At 40.2% G+C, this 23588-nt stretch overlaps 1 protein-coding gene across 5 annotated transcripts in view; it reads right to left on the bottom strand.

The window, feature by feature from the left end:
• Positions 1–741: 741 nt before the first annotated feature.
• LOC125333446 (sodium channel protein type 5 subunit alpha-like) overlaps positions 742–23588 on the bottom strand; it is a 216089-nt gene continuing 193242 nt past the window's right edge. For all 5 annotated transcript variants that reach the window (XM_048319415.1, XM_048319370.1, XM_048319497.1 and 2 more), the window contains 6 exons: positions 17000–17281; positions 10783–10836; positions 8559–8696; positions 7990–8094; positions 7229–7499; positions 742–5561 (listed from right to left, as the gene is read on the bottom strand). In XM_048319415.1, coding sequence (XP_048175372.1) covers positions 4327–5561; positions 7229–7499; positions 7990–8094; positions 8559–8696; positions 10783–10836; positions 17000–17281 — 2085 coding nt within the window. In that variant the 3' untranslated portion in view covers positions 742–4326. The remainder of the gene's footprint in view (positions 5562–7228; positions 7500–7989; positions 8095–8558; positions 8697–10782; positions 10837–16999; positions 17282–23588) is intronic.

Below are 23588 nucleotides of genomic sequence, written 5' to 3'. Positions count from 1 at the left end.
ACATCTATAGAAGTTAGGCAATTCTGGTAAAAATCTAGATGTGAAAATCTTCACAGTGGGGATCATGACACTGAACTTCCTTCACATGGGAATTTTGACCACAAATTCTAACCAGGAATTTCCTTAAGTAACCTGACATGTCCCTACAGAGAATTCTCATTTCAGCAAACTGCTCCTTCTAACCAAAAATATCTTCCTGAATTTCAGACAGATTCATTCTATACACACTGACTCAGAAGTCAAATTATTATATGACACATTTTAGCAACTGCTTATTAAAAAAAAAGTCTCCACAAGTCAGACTGCCCCAGGTTAATATAAAACATAATTATAAACTGATTTTATTGAACTAATTCAAAGGTCTGACTGAATTGTTTCATTGCAGTTCAAATTAGCTTTCCTCCTTCAGCTAATTCTACTGGGCAGGATGGGTTGAAGTATCAGTGTTGGGTTCATCCTATAAATGATTCTGTTTGAAGAGACTTTCAAATCTGCTTCAAATTCATCTGATGTAGCCAGGAATTCTCCACTGATTTCAACAAGCTTTGGATGAAGCCTTTAATGCTCTGTAGGCTGCCTTCCAATGTAAGATGAACTGGAGGGGTTTTCATCAACAAGCCTCCTAGCAAAAGTCACCATGCATTTCCCAAACAAATATGTAGAAAAAGAGTCAGAGAAATAATAACATAAATGTTGATAACATAACCCAAAAAAAAAAAAAAAAAAAAAAGGCAGAGGAAATATTTGTTATCCTTATTTATTTAATAAAGAAACATAATAAACTTGAATTTTTCCAGGTACAAACAGCTTAATATGTCCTATGATATTGGCTGATATTTTCCTTGCTCTTTTTGTAGCTTGAGTGATTCATGTGGTAGACTTTATTGAACAAATCAACAGAAAAAATGGTAGCACTCACCATGCTCATAGACAGTGTGGGCCAGCTATTGAGTTAGTGTCTTAAACTAAATCACTGCACTGGGAGGTTGTATCATGGCTCGATTCAGATCGGCATCTCCAGTAACAAAAATCTACAAGTGAGGTTATTTGACATTTTTGAGGGGAGTTCTTCAAACCATAGAAAGACACCATTCCCTCTTCATCCCTAAAGAAACGCGCCACAGAACAATAGAAAACCCAATAGAAAACCAACCTTCCAGTTACAAAGGTTTCTGAAAGTAATTTACAATTCAATTTTAGAAAGTTGCACTGTAAACATCTAGAGTTAAGACCCTCTTTCAGATTTTTTGCATTACTTTTTTTTTTATTTTTAGAGGTTTTGGGTAAAAGAACCATTTGTAATGGCATCAGTACTATAGGGTCTCACAGCAATGACACTAAAATGTTCAATTCAAGGGTGAAATGACCAAAGAAGGGATCTTCTCTACTAAAATCAGTGACCAGCTAATTGTCTCTTTACATTCCATTCGTTACTGGGCCTGACTCTTAATAAGAAGAGCAGTTGAATATTTTCTAATGTAAATTGCAAATAATTAAAATATTGTTAAAACAGCATAGCCAACAACTCACTTCTGAGTGCAGGCTGGTGTTTTCCTTGGGTTTCAAAGAGTTTACATAGTACATGAAAAGAAATCACATGAGAAATGCTCCTTTTCCTTAGTATTTTTCCCTCTTTCTTTTTTTCATTCTAAATCTTTGAAAGGAAAATAATTTTGCTAGTTGTCAGCCAATAAATGCTTGTTCAGCAAGTAATGAATGTACTATTTTCTAATTAAACAGTTTCATTATAGGCAGCAGCTTGTTGCTAATGATCGATAAATCCCATTGAGGAGAAAACATTTTAATCAGTAAGTCGTGTCCTCTGAGTGTCAGCCACTCTATAAACTCACAAGATACATATATATGTATAGATATACGTATGTGTGTGTATATATATATATGCATATAAATATAAAAATCGCATACTCTTTCTGGGTGATATGTACAGTCAGAATAACATTACAGCATAAATACACAGGGAATCTGTATAAAGTTTCTCTAATTTGAGAAGCCTTGAGCAATTCTGGTTTTTTTGGGGGAGGTGAGGGGTGGGGAGGGGGGAAAGAATAAAGAGTGATTTCACTTCAAGGAACGACGAGTAGTCCCCTTAAGTTAGAATCTAATTACATACAAGATTTAAAGGCAACAAAATGCCCAGAGGAACAGCCCTATGTTATACACCATAGACATGAGGTTAAAAGGGCAAGAGAGCATGATTATAATAATACTTATATAGTATGGTTCATTCCCTTATAGCACTTTGCAATCAGAAAGTCTTACAACACCCCTGTGAGGTAGGTAAGTATTATTATTCCCATTTTACAGATGGGTAAACTGAGGCACAGATAGGTTAAATTATTTGCCTAAAAATCATGTAGTAAGAATCAGGAATAGACCCCAGGAATCCTGATGGCAAATCCTCTGAAGTAACCAATAGACCACTCTCAAGTGAATGCCTGAGACACCTCTCAATGAATGGAGAGAATATATTAGCCCATATTTACACAGATACATTGTCATCCTTTTGACGTGTTGTCGTACATATTCTGACTTGTTTAGAGGACAGATAACAATGGCCATAGATAAACTTGACTGTAACATGTTGTTTTAATTCTTGTTGCTAACCCCGTGTGGTTTTTTGACTCCTTTACAACCTGGGATGTAACTAAATGTTAATGACAATACACCTTAAATACATTCTTGATATCTTTGCTTCTCCAAGGTGAAAAAGCACAACTACTCTTCCTTAAAGTGCAATGGCTCATTACAGAAATCTCAAGATTTTCCATGAAGTCCAACCAAACCCAAGTACAATCAGTCTGAAGGTGAAAAAGAAAGAACTTGTCTGTAATGATGGACATGTCTCTATATTCCATAAAGAATTTCTCACATTCTATCGAGGCTGAAGGATAATAAATAATAATCTATGTTAGCACGTAAAAACCTCTAATACCTTTCTACAGCCACACATCCACCTTTCACCCCACTGTCACTTCTTTGGCCTGAAGCTGAAGGACACATCAACTGTAAATATTACTTTGCCTACAGGAATGAGGATATAGCTATTATCTAGTAAATTTTTTTATTGGTTCCTGTATTTCTTGTCCTTCCCCAGAAACCTAACTGTACCATCCGAGAAAATGAAAGATGGACCTTCAGTAAAAAGGATTCAAACCTTCAAAATTTATGTACAGATCCAGAGGCAATTCCCCTCCCACCTTCTTGATCACACTGTCTCAGCCGTTCCGCATGGCCCAGTTTGCCTTGATTTATTACTATTAGTAGTATTAGTAGTAATTTTTTTTGAGTAATATTGATGCACAGAGTTCCAAATAAGGCTGCTTAGCTCAGTGTTCCTGGGGAAAATGTGATCTATCCCACTACCATAACAGAAACTTTGCCAGCCTAGATGGTGCTTTGGATCACTACACACAAACGTGATGCGCTACTTCTATGGCGAGCTTGATTGTAGATTTCAAAGCAGATTCTTGAAACATACTAAAAAATTAGTGCTTTTATTAACAGTTTTACAAACAGAATCCATTGAAGTCTAGTTTCCTGAAGGATAGAACAAGCCATTTCTCTCATTATTTCTACATCATTTGTTTCTCTGGTTTTTTTTTTGTGTGTGTGTTTCTGCTGATGTGCAGTTGCAAGTCCCAAGAGGGAGGGCTTAGTGTAATCAACAGTTTAAATGTTGCTAATTTGATACTTCAATTTGCAACAACTTTCCTCTTCAAGCCATGGGGACCCCGCAAGTTCCTATTACCTTGACTCAGAGTTCATCATGAAGAGTGTAAGGATCATTAATCTCCATGGAAAAAGAGACTTTTTTTTTTAAGTAAAAAAATATCAAATATAATAAATTTATGAAAGACCATTCACAACATATACAGTAAGTGTTACATTTTGCTACAGCAGCTGTGATTTTTTTTTTCTTTTTAGAATGCAAGGTCGTACATCGCCATAAGTAAACACACTAATATGAGTAAGACCTTAAATGAATGTATACAGCCAGGCTTTATCTGTGGATAGATATACACTGTGTTTACTGTTTTACAGTCTAGCCTATTCTTATTCACACTGTTGATATAACAGCTATGACCCTGCAGAGAATCTTCCTGTGCATATATAAATATAAATATTGAGCCAAGTCAAAAAGAGCAGGGTCAAAGGTTATATGACTTATTAGACTCCTGTATTTTAAGGGTAAAAACTCCATTGTTTCTTTTGCAACTAATTTTTAATAAGAAGGCTGCTTCAATCGTTGTGTAGTTACAGCATTACATTCTGTAAACAATGTTTTAAAGCATTCTAAACAAACATTTAAACAATTGATTCTTTATCCTTGTCGGGTGAGAGAAGACAATCTATAGCCTCATTGCTTTTGCTCAGGTCCGTTATCTTCAGCTGGAGGTTTTCACTCGTGCCCCTGGTGACGCTGTCATAGGATGGAGGGAAAGAGGTGGAGGACAGAGTTTCTGATTTGTCTATTGGCCTGCCGTAGTTTTCGTTCATCATGAACGCAATGAGACCCTCCTTCTCGGGCGCATCGTCCTCCAGGATGCTGCTTTCCAAAGTTCTGTGCCGGTACAAGTAGGATGCCTGCTTCATGGAGCGCCGGAACAAATGTCTCCTGTAGGCCCTCTGGATGACGATGGCGGAGACCTCTTCTTGCTTCCGTCTCAGAGTTGTTGTAATCGGCTCGTAAGATATCTTAGACGGATTTGCCGCCATGAACTTTTCTTCCATCTGTATTTTAAGGGCATCCATCTCTCCGGATTCTCCTAGCACCCTTTTTGTAAAAGCAAACAAAATATCCAAGCAATGGATCCTGTCTCCGCTGACCATGGGCAGGTCCATTGCTATGAGTTTGATTTTGTTTGGTTTCGCTATGCGCAAAGGTTCTGACAGCGCGTCTGCAAAGTCTGAAAGTGCAGAATACTCAATAAACTGAGTGGCTTCGGGGTCAAACTTCTCCCAGATTTCATAGAACATATCAAAATCATCCTCGCTTAGAGGCTCTGTACTTTCCTCAGTGGCTACACTGAAGTTCTCTAAAATAATGGCTATATACATGTTTACAACAATGAGAAATGATATAATGATATATGTAACAAAGAATAAAATGCCTACGGCAGGGCTCCCGCAGTCTCCCTTTGAACCATTTGCATTGGGAAGGTTTGGGTCGCAATACGGTGGTCCGGTGTTTAAAATAGGGTTGAGAAGACCATCCCAGCCAGCTGATGTGGTGATTTGGAAGAGACAGAGCATGCTGTTAGCAAAGGTTTGGAAGTTGAACATATCGTCAATGCCGCCTTCCATCTTCACATAGGCAAAGTTAGCCATGCCAAAAATGGCATAAATGAACATGACCAGAAACAGCAAGAGGCCAATGTTGAACAGAGCAGGCAGGGACATCATTAAGGCAAACAGGAGAGTTCGAATTCCTTTGGCTCCCCGGATGAGTCTCAGGATCCGGCCAATCCGAGCCAAACGAATGACTCTGAAGAGTGTGGGAGAGAAGAAATATTTCTGGATGATGTCAGAAAGTACAGTGCCTTGGAAAGAAAAGAGACAAACAGTGAGTTAGTGCATGGGAAATAATCCCAGGCTTTCCTTTAAAGCAATCAGTCAGGATTATTGAGAAAATAAGTGGAAATTTGCCCAGATTGGAAGGCCCACAATAAAAGGAAAGGCATTGTCGGTCTTTTCATGCCTATTTAATCCATAAAAAGTTGTGAAGCTATAAGCAAAGAATGGTAGTGGCAGTTTTATTAAAGGAAAGATTTTCTGTTGGTAATGGAAACCAAGATCAGCTCAAGACACAGATGACTGCAGCTTTGCCCAACACCCACCTGAGAAATTTGAGTGCAGATTTGTCTGATATGTCAATACTTTCGTCTGTAAAATAGTAAGTCAGAAATGCTGGTGTGCTGGGCCTGGATTTTTTACGCCACCACCAGAACAGCACAGGTTTCTGCTCTGTATCCACTTCGTTGGTTGTTTGCTCATCAATTTTTCCAGTTTCCCTGATGGGCTGGGAAGGAACTAAGGGCTAAGGCTGTACTACCAAGGAACCGAGCTTGCACCCCTGTACTAAACTCTTCCTGCAGGAGCACAGCACTTGGTCCAGAAAGTCTGTCTGCATTGAGCTGTGCTGAGCTCCTGTCTCCTACAGGAAAAGGTCTCTCTGGGATGGCCCAAGGCCTCTGACACTGAAACAACCTGGCTGATCACGGGCCAGCATTGTGAGCAACATGACAGCTCTGGTTAAGTGCCTGCTATGAGCACATCCAGAGCATCCGACCTCAAGGATCTGGTGACAGCTGTGTGGCAGTGATGTTCCCTGGGTGACCCAAACCTGTGAAATCCAGGCTGTTCAATGCCCCCAAAGCACAGGTGGGTCTCTGAGCACCAGAGATCTGCATTAGGATCTTGCAGGTTCCCCAGTCCACTCAGGGTGTTCAGAGCAGCAGGAGCATCAGGCAATGAGACATCTCTGTTCACCCAACACGACACTTCCTCGTTCACCTATCCCCTCCCTCAAAATGGAAAGTTTTTTTGCAAGAGTTGAATTTCTGAGCTCCTGTTGCTCACTGGATCAGTTGAGCATCTTCCAGTTGCTCCTTTAGTTACATCTTTAATGAAAACTCTTTTGGCAGGATTTCAGATTCATTTGACCTGCACTTCTTTATCATCTAATACACATCTCTGTTTGGGGCTGCAGAACAGCAAATGGCACAACCTGACAATAAAACTGTGTCTTTCAGTTTCATCCCTTGGATATATGAAGATGTGGAGCTCTAGTGACAACAGGGCTGCGAAAAGTCAAACTCACTGCATTGCCCAAACCTGCCCTGAAGGACTATTTCAAACTTCTGTAATAAAAAGCAAATAGCAAAGCAATAGCAATCCACATGCGCACTTTTCAGGTGGCTTTTTTACTTCTCTGTCACTGGCTGTTAGAACTGGTGTTAACTGTATACTGTGGCCAGTTCGTTTTTCATCACCATGAACCATTAAGTGTATGGTTTGATAAACCTCCTAATTTTGCTGATCAGTTATTGTTAGGCAGTGGTATGTTAGATTATAATTACATATTAAAATTGTGTTTAGGATTTAATTCTCTGGATTGAAAGTGTGTATTATTGCACAAACCCTTTAAGGCTGTCAATTTTATGCCTTTCTAACATTGGAGTCTGGGTGAAAATCCAGGGTCACCTACCTACGATGGACAGAATCACAACCACAAAGTCAAATATGTTCCAGCCGTTGGTGAAGTAGTAGTGTCGCAGAGCCAGCATTTTGAAGATGCACTCCCCAGTGAAGATGGCAACAAAAAGCATGTTGATTTTATGGAGGATGTTCACTTTTTCTTGACTCTGGTCATCCGTTTCCACCATCATGGTAACCATGTTAAGGCAGATGAGGATCATGATGGAGACATCGAAGGCTTGTTTTGAGACGACATCAAAAATAAAACCTTGGTATTTGTTCTGGGGGAAGGGATAAGGTTTAGTTAGGAAATTTGAGCCATGTAAAAATGATGATTTAATTGTCTCCTGATTGATCAAAAATTAGAGGAAAACAGACAATATACTGCATCTGACTGGAACTTCATAAACTTAAGGGTGATGATGAATGCTTTTTTGATGGAGCTTTCAAACCCATTTGCTCCTAATGCTTTTTGAAACTACTGTAAACAAGACACTGGCCATGAATTTATTCAGTGCAGGCAGGTGGCCACTGGCATATGTAAATGGCACATGTAAATTGCAATGTTAGTCAATGCTGCAGAACAGTGGGAATTTTGTACCACAGGTCACTGGATTTGCAAATATTGTCCAAAATCAAAACATGTAATTACTAAATGCCTTTCATCTGAGAGCAATAAACCTTCCTACACTGGAGAGTTGAAGGGTGCTCATTCTAGTAAATAAACATTCAGCTGTTACACAAAGTTCAACTGAATTATGTTGTTCTTACCAGCGGCCTTGGGATTGGCTTTTGAGGTTTCTTAGATCCCAGCTTTTTCATTGCATTATAATACTTTTTTTGTTCTTCTGTCATAAAGATGTCCTGGCCACCTAAGTAAAGGTTGAGAACAACACTATTACTTTTGATGAAGAGAGCTCCTCTCTGCCCCCCTCCAAAGTTCAAGGCGGAATCCTCTTCTATTTCATTTCCCTTTTAATGTAGCTTTCATCAGGTTGGACTGCTCAGAGGGACAGTGGTGTTTGTTCACAGAGGACACAGGGCCAGTCTGTGCCCCTGTGTCCAACTTCGTGTTAGACATCCCCTCTGCCTGGAGCTGCTTTGCTGCATTCTGTGGGGAATAGAGCCCCCCATCCTATATTTTCCGGATGCTCAAACTCTAGGGACACCAGTGACTGCTACAGCTGTGCCTTTGTAAAAGTCCTACAAGGTGCTTTCTGCAGCTGCTCTGCCACTGCTGATCTCAAGGCTACTGTGACAAAGCCATTTCTGATAAATCTGTTCCTTAGCTTGGTCCCTGCAGCAATCACAAGTCTATGTGTAGCATATGATCTACTTATCTTTTTCTTTTGTTGGTTAAAATTGTCAATGATGACACCGATGAAGAGGTTCAATGTGAAGAAAGACCCGAAGATGATGAAAATCACAAAGTAAAGATACATGTATAAATTACTTTCCCATTGAGGCTGCTCTTCGTACTGCAAAAGGAAAAGGGAAAATGTGAAAATGACACCACCTCTGCACACATCAAAATATTGATGCAGTTGAAACAAAGCTGTCCATTGGAAATAAAATTCATGAAACATGAGAAAAATACTGCAACTCCCGTGAGCACAGTCAGCTCTCCTCAGTCTCTTAAAGTTTACTACTGGCATCTGCAATGCCACGGTCATTTCAGCAACATTCACTCCCACAGAGATCATACTGCTCCAGAAAGTGCAACTCCAGAATAAATCCTGCAAAATGTTCTCAGTCTGAATCCAGAAGGGGAAAAGAATCAATTTTCTGACTATCCTAATGCCTATATGAACTAATGGTACTTAAATGGGTGGGATGGAATAAGGTCTCTTGCTGTACAACTGAACAACACAGTCTGATAACCTGAAGTCACCTCTGCCATGTTTGGCAACAGTGCTCAGATTTGCCCCATCATCTCCATATTTAAACAAGGTGCCAGAAACTTGTGAAACATAGATTTAGAAGAAACATAAAGATTTTAGTTATAGGCCAGCTGTGTTGAAGTTAGTTAGAATAGGAAGGAATTTGGGCCCAGCTAGAGTTAATTAAAATAGTTAGGAGAGCTAGACCTGAAATGGGTTTTAAGATGTTAGTAACTGATTGCCAAATAACTGATGATCTGTCATTTCCATGTTTGCTTAGCTGTGCTTAGAATGAGGAATAGAAACATTGATAAGTTGGTGTAGGGAACAAGAACAATTACCAATTTCCTCCCTTGGTGGGAACCCCTCCAAAAGTCATGCAAGAAGAAACTTACAGCTCACTAAAGTAATTAGGATTGTTAAAGTTCAGAGAAGCAAAAAGGTCAAAATGAGGAAGATGAGTTACTTCATCTTTTTTGGGACCACTGACCCAATTCAAGACCACCGACTCCATTCAGGACACACACTACACATGCTTAATGGCATTTAAGCTCATTTCCATACAAAGCAGAGAATGGGAGGTGTTAATGTTATGAATATGCATTTGTATTTTGGATATTCATAATTTTTGTAACTAAAAAGCTTTGTGTTTGCTTGGATCAGGGCCCTGTGTCTTAGGGAGCTATCCCACACAGTGCCTGGTGCCAAATAAAACACTTGCATTCCCTAAATGCCATATTTTCTTATGGGTAGTCCATGAGTTTCATTCAGAAGCAGGGAGGATACATCTGTACATGTAGTACCAGTATAAATCACCATCATGAGCTATGATATGCCAAGGGACTCCTCTGCTCCTATGGTGCCACGAAGTTTTTCCACCCCTCATTTCTCCCCTTAGGTCTCAACTTTTGCCCTAACTTCAGCCTGTCAAATTCCTAGTACCAGACAGCTACCTCAAAAATTAACAGTAAGCGTAAACTTGCTCCTCTAATATAATTAAAAGATGAAAAGTATACTATAGATCTAGATAAAAAGATAAACCACACATGGTGTAGCAAAGGAAATGCTGGTTTTGTTTGTTTGTGTTTTAAGGCAACCTGAAAGCTGAACAGGATGCAGGTAAGAACTGAGCTGTCATTAGTCACTACCACATCTCAAGTCAGAGCTGGAAGTTCACACTACCCTCTTTGTCTGCCAGGAGCTCCTCCACACACCTTCAGTGGAGCTGCTAGATGCAGAAAAGACACTTGCTCAAGGTGAGGGTGTAGGGAGAGTTTAGTATTTGTCTCACAGGCGAATTCAATTTAAACCCAGCACTTTTAAAGACATGTTATCATCAGAAGTTGGAAAATATGGCAATAAACAGGGAGAGGGGAAGAAACAGAGGGGACAATTTAAGTCTTTGGTAGACTCGGACTCACTCTGGTGGTGCCTCTCTGTGCTGGGAGTTTTGCAGTAGGAACAGATCAATCAATTGTGTAGGACTACAGCCTACATCTGCTTTAATTTCAGGGTCATCATGCTTCAGTACAGCTACAATGAGGGTCTGCAACTGTACCAGCCAGAGTAAGGCAGGGACTGGCAACCTGCATGTATTTTATTTTCTTGTGTTTGTTGTTAAGCATCATCAGTGCAGCAAAAGGCAATGGAAAAGGACATTATTTATTTCCTTGCAGAGACTTACCTCTCTTGAATCCACTGCTGCATACATGATATCCATCCAGCCTTTAAATGTGGCCTGAAAAAAATCCCACATAAGACATAAGCATATTAAACAAGTACATCCTCAAATGATATCAATCTCTCTGATGAAATTTCGAAATGCAATGTTGAGCATGTGCTTCACAATTAATACACTGCCTGCCTTGCAATCTAATATGGATCCTTGAGTTTATGCTCATTTAGATATTAGATACTTAAATGCATTCCAGAATGCTTTTCTCCTGGATTTTCTCATTTATGTTTTTGATTTTCTGCACTTGCAGGGATAAAAGAGAGGTTTTTAGAAGAGATTTTAAGAAGGAGAGAAAACATGACAATTAAATCTCTGGATGTTTTGACCTTAAAAATTTCAAGTAATGAAGAGATATGGCTGCACATAACATTGAAGAATGTGGTCCTGCACAAGCCTTGGACCAGGTTAGCTGGATCCCATCCATATCCTGCTGAAGCTTGGGTTCTGCTCTTTTCTAAACCAGGGCAATATAAAAGCCCAGGGAGTTGCATAAATCACAGCTGACTTGAAAGAAGCAAAGGCAATCAACACCTGCTGTGAGCCTGGCCCTGGAAACTCAATCTGCTTTACTGTTCAGATTTTCTTTTATTAAGCTTTATGAAGTCAAGTGTGGTTTGCTTTTTTTAAAAATAATTTTTTAAAGAAGGAAGGATTCCACAGAAGTCAGTGTCTCTTACTGGAACCTTCTGTGCAGAAAGGGCAGTGACAGCACTCCTAGGAGAAACACATGGAAGTGATTTTTACTCTTCTGTAGCAAACCCATAACTCCTTGGTCTCATTATGTGCCTCGTATTAGACACAGCCTGATGCCAAGCACACCTGGCATTAGGACTGACTGGCCTGAGCCCCACTGCCTTTTTATGGGTTCTCTGAGGTTGTTTCTCATTTCACTTCTCACCCATTTAGACTTATCCTGAATCTAAGTCAGTGTGAGCAGTTAATGAGGCATTTTTAGATTTATTGATTTAATCAGATTTACACTGGTATGCATGCAGGACCCACACCCAGTATTTTTTTACATCCTGCTGACACTTAAGTTGAATTTTGCCCTATTGTGTAGGCATACAATTCCAGATAATGCCAGTAGGAATTTGGCCAGAGGTTACCAAGAGAAACCCAGGCAGTTGGGCTGAGGTGGGTACATTCAGTGGTTTTAGAACTCTTTATTATTATATTAAGTCCTGGAGGTAATGCTGCCTTCCCAATTCCTTCTGAATGCTACCGAGCCAAAGGAAAATGTACAAGAGACCAATGATATTTCTCATGGAAGTATATATAAAATAGTGTTTGAAAGGTTCTACCTATTCTTATCTACTGCTTGAAAGAGATTGGCCCACTCCCCCAAATCAGAACCCTTTGGAAAATCTCTTTCATGGTGCTGTGTGTTAAAAACCACTTTACATGAAAAGCATCTACAGGAACAATCAGCAGTTTTATTAAAACAAATAATTATTTGAACCTGTCATGCTGATACTCCTTACATATTCTAATATTTTCCCTTTTTTGCTGTTCGCTTTCTAATCTGATGAAAGACTTTCTGGTGCCATTAGAGCTTTCAGCTCAAAGTGCTGTTCAGGAAGGGTGGTCAGGATGAAACAAGAAATCCTTTCCCTGTGGCACAAAATGATATGATCTCAGCCTGTATTTTTCTCCCACTTGGGAGGAAATCTTTTCTCTTGAGCAGCTATTTTACCCCTCAATGTATAACACAGACACAAGAGACTCTCCTGCAAGGCACAGTGGTTTATAGTGATAAAGGATGATGAAGTGATCTGACAAAAATAAATATTAAGAGAATGAAGTGCTGTGATTTTCTGTTTCCCCCAGTTGTCCAGAAGCAAGAGAATTAAAAATCTCTGAGGCATCTGGAAAGCTTCCCTGGACACTTCAAATGCAGAGGGTAAAAGATACTGAGAATGAAAGAAATATAACACTGAGAAAAGAAATTATATATCTGGAATTAGTAACCACTTACACTCTGGATAAGGAAGTGACAAAATCTTCATGGGAGTGTTTGTGATATTATCCTGCCTGGAAGCTATCCAGAGAAACACCATTTTCTACCGAAACTGTCATGTGATGAGATTATCTACTGATAAACTCATCCTGGGATGGGATTACATTTCGTTATTTCACTGGTGGTTAGAGCTGCAATGCAGCAAATTAGTGGGGAGCAGGATAGGTGGGGTGGCACTGGATGCCCTCAAACCAAATAGTGCCTTAAAGTAAAGCAAGTCTTTAAATCTGTAAGCTTTTGGGGTTTAGTTATTTTTCAGGTTTTCTCTTTTAGTCTTTTTCTTTTTCTTTTTTTTTTCTTTTTCTGTTTTCTTTTTTTTTCCCCAGAAAAAGAAACTGTTCAATAAAAATGTCTGCTTTTGGTGGCTGAAACACTGGCCTTCACATTGCTGAAATGTTTCTTTGGGCATTACTGTTGCTGAGAGAAATTTCTGAAAGCCAAGCCAGGGATTTTTTTGCACATTTTGCATCCACAGTGACAGTGAAACCAGGCATTGCAGTTTACAGAAGTGCAAGAGATCGTGTAACTCAGTAACTTTAGACACACACCACTGCCTCATGACCATTTTGTGTCTGATTTATGGGCTCAGTCAGGACATCAAACCTGCCATGAGGGGTTGCTTTAACTCTGCAGCTCCTGCTCGCTGTGCTGGTCTAGGAGTGCTTCTGTTATCTCACCATTCCTTATCTAGAATCCCAAAGTGACAAAGAGTTAATAGGACATATTCAATGATAAGTTGGATATATTCAATCTAAGTCCATTCTGTCCAAGAAGAACTTTTCCAAACAAGCCAGATGCTGCGTGAAAGACCACTTGTTTCCTGGATATTCTTCAGTAGATGGCTGAAATTTCAAAACACAGTGCAAAAAAATATGTGGAGGTGATCACAGGGTAGAAGGCAGGGATTCTGCAAGGGAAATGCAAAACTCCTACTGGAAATTTAAGATATTTCTTTGATCAGCTCAAATACAGATTAACAGAACATAGGTGATGTGATACTTTAAGCCAATTGGGAATACAGGAAAAGTACTGGGTTGTAGCAAAACCTTCTTCTTGATAGATTAGAGTTTTAAGAGTGTTAAATCACCAGGAAAGTGAATCATCCTTCCTGCAACTCAAAAAGTTGTGATAATAAAAGTCTCTTCCTCCCCATGAATGATCTTTTTCTTTCTCCTCTTGCTTGTAGAGTGAGCATATTAGTTACCTCTTCCATTTTAGTAACCCGTTTTGAGACAGCCTGTTTGTTATTGGAGGAGCTTGACACAACTTCACATGAATTTCTCAGGCTCATTAACTCAAAGTGGTGTCTTCAAGACAACACGATGGATCCCAATCAAGGTAGGAAAAGAGCAGAAGATATTTGGGACAAATTTCACGCAGTTCTCAACTACATTTTCAGAAAGTTTGCCTCTGGATAGAAGTATGTCCTAAAGTTTCATAGTAGCAACTTTCATTTCTTTCAAATATGCTGCTGAAGAAGACAGAACATCAAGCAGATTTGTTTTCCACATTTCCATTTGGATTTCCAGACATTCAGGCATTCCAAAGGAACTTCAGAGTCACTCAGATTTGTGCTGTGGCAGCTGAAAATGTCAGCAGTCAAAAGACAAGTCGCACTTAAACTCTCCTGTTTTGGATCCTGGAGGCTTGTAACCCAAATGCTTGTCTCCTCCTTGTCGTGCTGTGCACAGTGATGCACAGAGGTGTCTGTCTCTCTAGGAGAGCTGGGCTGTCAGCTGAGCCCCTGCATTTCCCATGGGGGTTGGCTCATGAAATGTGACCCCTTATGGAGAATATTTGGCAAGGGGCACCTGTAATCGACACTCCTGGCAAAGGAGATCCAGATGTTTGGGACCCTTCTCTGTGTGTGTCACCTTTTCACTTTATTGCCTGTGGTTAGCAGCAGACATAAGAGCTCCAGGTGCAAGGATTAAAGCCAAAATCAATCCCCTAATGGAATCTGGCTCCTGCTCTTCCTCTGTGAAGAAGGAGCTGCCACGTGCCCTACAAGCTGAGCTTGTTTCCTGCTAAAATCAGTTTGTTCAGCCTGACCAGGCCTCGGTTTATAACACTTCTTTTGTACTTTTGGAACCGTAAAAGCTATTTCTCTCCTACCCAATACAGGATCACAGGTTTGAAAGAAACCTGCAGGGTCATCAAATCCATTTTCAGCTGAAAAAGAGCAGTATTAGCCCGTTCCCTTCAAATGTGTGCTGAGATCCACCTTACAACCAGTTATGTTTCTTCTGCCACCACTGATCCCAACAGAAGTGACTAGAAAAGACTGCTTCAGGATAGTCCTTAGGAAATGCCCACTTAGGAAAAGTTAAAATTTTCAAAAAGCTGGAGCTTGAGTCTTATAAAAGAAATGGTGAAGGCATAGCTACTACTCTGACGGAGTTTTTCCCCCAAAAAGTAGGCATTTCTTATGTAATCAGAGGAATTAAGAAACTTCAGGTAAGGCACAGTATTTTAAACCTGGCAATTCTTGCTCAGCTAGATTGAATGTTTAAATGAAAGACAAAGAAATCACTATATAGAACAGAAAATCTAATTAAAGATGTTCAAAGCACAATAATCTACCCTAGATGGCTGAGCTGAATATCATAATTACATGCAACAGATAAAAGCTGTTGCTCTCAGCAAGTTTATGTTATGGAAAGAACCAAAAGTGGTTGTGCCCATTCCAGTCTGCTTTCCAGAGGGTGTGAAAGCAAAGACTCAATGGAGAGTGGTCAGAACAGAAGACCTCAAACTCAAGCGTTTGCGTACCAGGAACAGCACACATAAGAACAAGGATTTCTACAAGAAAGGAAAATTGGTTCATGGAGCTGTTCCATGCATCTGTGACAGAGAAAACCAGATCTGGGAAAAATAAATTTGCTTCCTGGGAAGGAGAAGAGCTGGCAGATCCCATGGGGACCTGTGGGAGGCTCATGCCCCTTTGGAGGGAGCACAGGGCAATACCCTGCTGCATTGCAAAGGGTGGATTCTGTATGTGACAAATTAATTGAGCTCCAAGCACACCATTTTTTATTCCAGAATAGAGGAATGCCATCACAGGCATTTCAAGAAAGAAACCTCCCTGTCCAAAGACGCAGCAAGGATCTTATTTAACTCTGCATGCAAAAAACGCAACACACACCTCCAAGTGAACATCCAGCCCCTGTCATCATTTGGCTCCAGAGCAAATTAGGAACAATGGAAATAAGCATCCTAACCACTGCTTTACATGGGGGCCCTTTGGAATTGCAACACAAAGCAATTTGTCTGAAATCACTCAGCAGTCCAGCAGCAGAGCCTGGAAAAGATGGAGTCTCCTGTGGCTCTATCCATTAGGTTGTCCTGTGTCAAAACACAGTGAATCTCAGTGCATACAACCCATTTATCCATATCTTACATTTGATGGTGAAAAAAGTTGTAGAAGTGGCTTCCTTCTACCTTTATAGCTCAAATACTGCCATCATCTTTGAAATGCAACTGTCTTTTGTCTGCTATGCTCTTGCTACCTTGCCAGAGAGGCTGGGCTGGGGGCACTGTCAGCACTCTGATCCCCACCATGACCCATAGTTACATTCAATCTGACTCATGATTTTAGCAGGTGGACACAAGGTGAGGAACCAGAATAAGAGGCACCAGTATCCTTCTCAAAAATGGAGAGTAGCAGAGGGCCATAAACTAAGGCTACAGCTTTATGCGGTAACTTCTGCTGGGAAACTGAAGGCAATACAACTTCATTTTTTTCCCAGCAGGATACAGTGAAATCCCAGGCTGTTCAGGAAGGCCAGTGCACTCTCTCTGCATGAACAGTCCTTCCTGGACCATGGCTTCCTTTTCTGCAACTGAACTTTGCTCTGGATTACAATATTGACAAAATAATCTTTAATTCACCTCAATAGTCCAATCACCTCCAAGAGAACTGTATTAGCAATGCAGCAGAAACTCAAATTAAAACCATAAACTGCCATAACATCTCTAGGCCAAGTTAATATGCAAAATATGATTTATTTACGCTTGAGGAAAGGAATTGCCCTGATGGGTAAGGCTGAAAAACCCAGAAAAGCCCAGAGGTTAACCTGAGCTTTTAAACTGATCGTTTCAGTGAGAACAAGCAACATTTGCTCATTGGTTTCTGGTGGCCACACTTACCACTTGTAGCAGAGCCAGGTACCCAGCACCAACATTATCGAAGTTAACTTTAACTTTTGTCCAGTAAAATGTGCCCGACACGTTGTAAAGTATACAGTCACTCATGTTGTTAATAATTTTAGAGTCCAAAGGCATATCTCCTTCTGTCTTATTGATGCACTTCCCAAACTTCCCAGCAAAGAGGTTCACTCCCATGATGCTAAAGATGAGCCAGAAGATGAGGCAGACGAGCAGAACATTCATGATGGAAGGGATGGCTCCCACAAGGGCATTGACCACAACCTTGGAGGAAACAGGAAAGGAAAAACAGAATTAACGTCAGCACTTGTACGGACACTTCGTTAACAAGCTGGTGTGCGCCCTTGATTAATGAGTCTGAACCCTCACGTGGTGACAGGTGGATAAGCACTGACATTACCTCAGGAGCCAGACCACCTCCAGAGGCTTCACACACACATGACTGTTTTTTCCCTTTGGTAATCAAAGAACGAACCTGTGGGCATCCCATGCAAAGGATGACATTTTCCAAGAGGAATCTCTGAAGTCAGGAATCATCTTGACCACTCAAATCTTTCTGGATAGGACACTTCAGTCAAACTATCATAATAATGTGATTAATTGGAAATGGCTGAGGTGCACTACAGTGACTCAAAACAGAGAAAAAAGATTTCTGACTCCACTCAGGCCTCTGTAGCCAGTGGGTTGTGAACTATAGCTGTGATAAATTTTGCTTAATTAAATAATAACAGATTGAGACATACTGTACTGAGCCAGCTTCCCCCATCTGATCAGTATGCATGATTAAAACAGTGAAATCATTATAATTTAACAAAAAAAGTCATTATTTTCTTTCCTCTGCCATGCTGTAAAATTCCTACACATTAACCCAGGCAGGGCTGTAAACCCCTGCACAAAATCATACATTAAAATGAAAACCAGAAGGAGCTTTTAAGGTGTGTGAACGATGGTACTGGAAATGGACTCCATTCTGAACCCAAACACAAAGACAAAGGTCAGACCATCCACAGACCCTCTACAGCTGCCATGTTTGAATGCAGCACTGTAATACCACTACATCAACCAGGCAAGGTACACATCGTTTACTATTTTGAGCACTGTTGTGGTTTAACGTGGTTAAGGCATCTCTGCATGTCAAATCTTACACTAAAGAAACAGAGAATCACAGAATATCCTGAGCTGGAAGGGTCCCACAAGAGTCCAACTCCCAGTCCTGCACAGGGCGCCCCAAGAGTCACACCATGCAAGACATTTTCTGAGGGAAGAACTCTATGACAAAATGTAGTTTCCCCCTTCCTGTGCCACCAGGTTTCTCCATCTTCACAGCCTTTGAAGACGCTGCCTTTAAATGGTCCAGGCAATGCTGCTTCCCAGATAGCTGCAGACACCAGCCCCACAACATGAATTTGTCTCCATCCCTGTCTCATGCTTTGGAGATTAAAATCTGATAGGTGGCCACTCAGCTCTTCTTCTTCTCCATCTACATTTCTGAAACTGAGACAAGGTGATATTGATCCATAAAAATTAAACTTTATTCAATTGGTGAATGTGATTATGGAAAATGTCAGCTCTTCTTTTCTCTTGTGTTAGTGTCCAATTTTCTGACAAGCTAATAATGTAACATTCACTTCTCCATCATTTTTGCATTGCTGCAGAAGAAAAATACCCGGAGGAGTGAAATGGTTTTCATGCATGTATAGCAGCAGCTTCCTCTACAGTACACAATACAAAATTATGTAGATCTTCCAAAACTCAGATTTATATTTTGTGCATTTATGAATGAAGCTGATTTTCACACAGGAAAAGCTGTTTGACCAATCGTTTTGTTTTGTTTTTCTGTATAGGCCCATTCCTGATGACTTTTCTTGGGGTTTTTTTTTGTTTGCTAATTTTATCTTTCAGTTTTGGATGTCAATCAATTTCTAACCTCATCATTTTTAGACCAAATTCACCGTGTTAACCAAAATGCCAAATAATTTCCAAATCAAGGGCTTGTTTGGATATAGCCTTGGCTCTTGTCAAAGCAGTTTTCATTTGCTTCTCTTCAGAACAATATTTTTGTTCAGTTTTAACCCATGCCAGCACAAAATCACTGCACTTGTGTTACACGTGCTGCTGAACCCAGCTCCCAGTGACAGGACACAGACATCCAGGTTTCAGCAGTCTAACTGATGGCCATGCCCACATCCTGCTTTTTTCCTTCTGCTGACTTATGTTCAATGGCCTGTAGATAACAGAACACGACATGAGGCTGGAGCAAATCCTGGAACACCTCTCTGAATGAATTATTAACAGGGGGTTCATTCTTTCCTTGCTGCTTCTGCTCTTACACCAGTGTGATGCCATTTTTTCTGGTGGAAGCATTCTTGTTTTGCACTGAGGCAAGTGAGAGGAAGACCTGGATACATAAAGGCAGGTTATTATCATAAATTCGTGTTAAAAGTTCAGCAGCCAACCTTCCCATGGAAAGGGATGAATTTCTGCTGCACTTAGGAATAGCAACATATAAACCCATGTATGAGAAAGGTTTCATATCTGTTGGTTTCCATCAATACCTTTACAGGTGAAACCACCTTCCAGGTGACTTCTTTAGGGACAGTCTAGAAACTGAGCCATCCTCTGCTTTAACCCAGAGTGGTGCAACCTGCAAGCTGTGTTTGCTCCTCAGCTCTTCTGATCTCACAACCTCCTCAGTCAAAGCTGATTCAGATTTTTAATCCAGAAATAGACTTCCATGATGAGTTAATCCTCCCTTTGCTCTGAGCGAGCCCATCAGCCTCCTCACAGTGATTTCAGGCCCAGACTATAACTCCCAGTGAAGCTCAGGCACAGCTTTTGCAAAGACATCTAATTTACAGTGTCATGATGTCAAATAACAGAGGAAAAAATGTATTATTAGATAATCTGTTCCTGGTGCCCTTTGTCCTCAGTGTTAGAAACAGATGCTGCATTTTTAGGTGGAATTTGTTGAACTTGAGGCCTCTGATGTTAGATTCTCCTATCATTCCCATCCTCACTGGGGGTGAGTTACCACTGCACATTGCTCCAGGTAATTAAAAAATCAGAGCTTCCTTGTAGTTATCATGGTTCTTTCAGACTTCTAATCACACTCATAGTTCCCTGCAGAAACTTCCCCATTTTTAAAACCCCCTTTCCAGCACTTTCATGGAATTCCAGTGTTGAAGCACTGCACTCTCCCTCTGCTTGCTGGGTTATTTCCCTGCATATTCAGGGATTCTAACAGTCATCTCATTTGTCAGACCTGCCCAAAAGCTTGTGTCCTGTTGAACAGTCATCCTGATCCCTACGTCCTTCTCAGCTGCTGTTTTCCAAGAAACATCCCCCACAGTGATCTACATTCCTCCTCCTGAGGTAGCCGATGTATGTGGTTTTATTAAAATGTGTGTTGTACAACAGATCTATTTTTCACTGTGATTCAGATCAGCCAGCATAATTCCCTTATCTGTGATTTCACTTACACTCATTTTGAGTATTGTCAGCAAAGATTTTATATGTTCTTCCAGATGCTGTCAAAGTACGGTTTAAAGATAGTTCTTATTCTGAACAATCCCTCACCCTGAGACGCTCATCACCTAATTTACAGTGTGGTCACTGTTCACAATTACTTTTTGAGATCCATCAGCCATTTTAAAACATGTTTACTTGTCTTGGTACAAAGCTCATGCTTTCAACACAATGTCCTGTGGTATCAGATTCCTCTCTGAAATCCAAGGATTCTGTATCAGCACAGTTACCGTCATCAGCATAATTTGTAATCAAATCAAAGACCCATATCGGTTTTACAAGAACTATTCCCATGAAATCATGCTAACAAGCATTAATTATGCTGTTCCTTTCCTGCATATATCTTGTAGCAGTCTCACCATGACTTTGCCCAGTATCATTTTCACATTAAATGGTCTGTCATCATCGCCCTCATCTTTCTAAAATACTGTAATAACCTCTCTTGCAGGGAAGTGCCACCTCTGAAATAATTCCTTGATGGACAACAAATGAGGAGACATGAGAGATGTCATTATTTGGAACAGGCAGATCTAAGTAACTTTATTCTGGGATCATGCATGGAAAGCCTCTGGGTCTACAGTAACTGTCAGTGGGATCCTGGTCTTTCTGGGTCTTTTTTTGGGGATTGAGGGGAAGGATGGCACCAGTTCATCCTTATTTTGCAGACCTCTCATGTCACAGTAGCTGCTGAGACTTGTGTCAAACTTGCACAGGTCCCAGACTGTTTGAAGATAGGGAAAGAACTGAGGTCTGATGGCAATAGGTTCTCTTGGCCACCCAAGTGCCTTTGTCTCCGAGAAAATTGCTTCCAAAATTTAGGCACAACATCGATGAAATAAGCCTCTTACTGCAGTAAATGAGAACTTTCTTGCTCCTGTTCTAGTCCTGCAGAGATGTTTCAGATATTTGAGAAAAAGGCATTATAACAAACTATTATTATTTTCTCGCTGTCAGTGTTTGCTGCTCAACATTATCATTATTTAATCCATCAATGCGCTGGCAATTTTCCTGTGCATTTTGGAGCATATGAACTCCTAATAATGAAAGGTCTAACTGTCCCTAGTCTTGTTAAGTGTGGTTAGACAAACTAAAACTAAAATGATTTGCTTTTCCAATAGCACGTATTCTCAATTATACTTTATCATGGTTTACAAGCTAATTCACCACCTCTGATAGCTCAGAATGACTAAATATATTTCAGCTGCAGCAATGGTACAGGAAAGAAAAGGGAATATTGACTCAGGGACTGGGGGCCTATAAGAATGAGCATACTGGGAGGAAATTTGCTGGGCTGATCCATGTTAAGATCTTCACCAAGCCAGCCTCTTGCTATTCTCAGAGAGAAATGAGGAGTTTTTAATGTTATTTTTTCCCTATTCTACTAATGCTTTTCTGACGTTTTTGGCTCATCTCCTCACTGCTATTCAGGTTTGAATCCAGTTCAGTTAAACTGCTGTGAAATCATGAGTAAACAATCATTAGTCAGAACATGCTAAATTTTTCTTGGACTTGTAAATCCACCAGTAAAAGCTAAGCCTTCATAAGCCACATCTAAACTGATTTGACAGAATCTGTGCACAAACCACTCTGGTTGCTAAATTACTGTTTTTGCTAATACCAAATGCTGAAATAGCTCCATTTGTGAATGTTTAATAAAGACTTGGAGTGAGGTCATCAGATGACAGGAGTGAGAGCTTTAATTATCGTCAGTAGCGCAACCTCACTCTGTGTCTTTGCACTTTGCATTTTTTTTATTTGGTCAATTACCTTTAAAATATTGCCTGACTGCTGGAAAGATTGTGGTGAACAAAACAATTCAAGTTTGGGTGCCTGGATGAGCAGAGCCTTTTGAATCTTTTTGTCTTAGTACTAACACAGGGGTGGTCTGCAACAATACTTGCCTCATCTTTACCCACAAAAATAATACGACTTAGCTCATCACAAAATCTTTGGAACAAAGAGTTATATTGCCAAATCTGGTCATCCACAGAAGGGGAAAAGAATGGATATGGGGTTTTCCTAAGGTGCTGTATGACCATATTACCCGGCTCATCTCAATTGTTAGGTTCTCCAGCTTTCAGTCTCTTGCTGTAAGAGCATTGCAATGAGAATAGTTCATTGCTGGGAGCTCAGTGCATGAAATACACATTTAGTCACTGATGTTTGGGACTCAAATTTTGTCTACAGGAAAGCTTTACCCTGAAAATGCATCACTGTGAAATATGTAGCATTTTCCTTGGCCTAGCAGAGAGATTTGGATCATGAGTATAATTTGACACAGAATTTTGTCACAGATTTGGTTTACTTTGCTATGCAATCTGCAAGGTTAGCAGTAACCTCAGCTCATACAGAACACAGTTCTCACCACCTGCAAGTCATGCATGGTGTGAGGAATTAAATAAAGAGCTCATCTAAACAATAATTGATTCATGTTAGCAGGTAGGCTTAACAAAAAACCAGGTATGCTGTGGGAGTATAGCCATGGTGGCAAAGGAATACAGAGAAGAAAGAGATGGATGCACAAGATGGAGCAACAAGCACACGCTACATGGTTTTAATGTTAATCCTGACATTCCTCATTAAAACTGCAATCTGTTCAAAGGAAAAAAAAAATCATTCATTCATTTGCTTTCCCTATCTTTAGCATTTCTAATTTTTGCTTTAATTATTAGTGAAAACATCCTTAAGAACTTTCTAGTCAGTCTCATTTTAATGCGTGTCAAAAACAGGGAGCAAACTTTACCTTGGTTGTTCCCCTGATACACCTTACAACTGAGAGGTAATTGATAGCCAGATGCATCCTCATCCAAAAAGCTGTTTTTTAAGGCGTAGTTTGACAAGTTAGGCAGCAGGATTAGTTTATCATTAAATCCACCCATGGATAAAGATGGAATGATACAACTGCAATCGAGACCAAGGAGGGATTTCTTTGTTGCTTTGATAAAAAGCACTATCATTCATTTCCTTTGGCTGACAAAACCACGTACAACAATCCCCTGTTACATATTGATCCACACAGTTGAGCTTTGGTGGATGCTTTGTGTCC

Source organism: Corvus hawaiiensis, chromosome 1 (assembly GCF_020740725.1).
Source record: "Corvus hawaiiensis isolate bCorHaw1 chromosome 1, bCorHaw1.pri.cur, whole genome shotgun sequence".
Lineage (NCBI taxonomy): Eukaryota > Metazoa > Chordata > Aves > Passeriformes > Corvidae > Corvus > Corvus hawaiiensis.
Note: the sequence above shows the minus strand (reverse complement) of the source record. Positions and strands in the feature narration are given on the sequence as shown.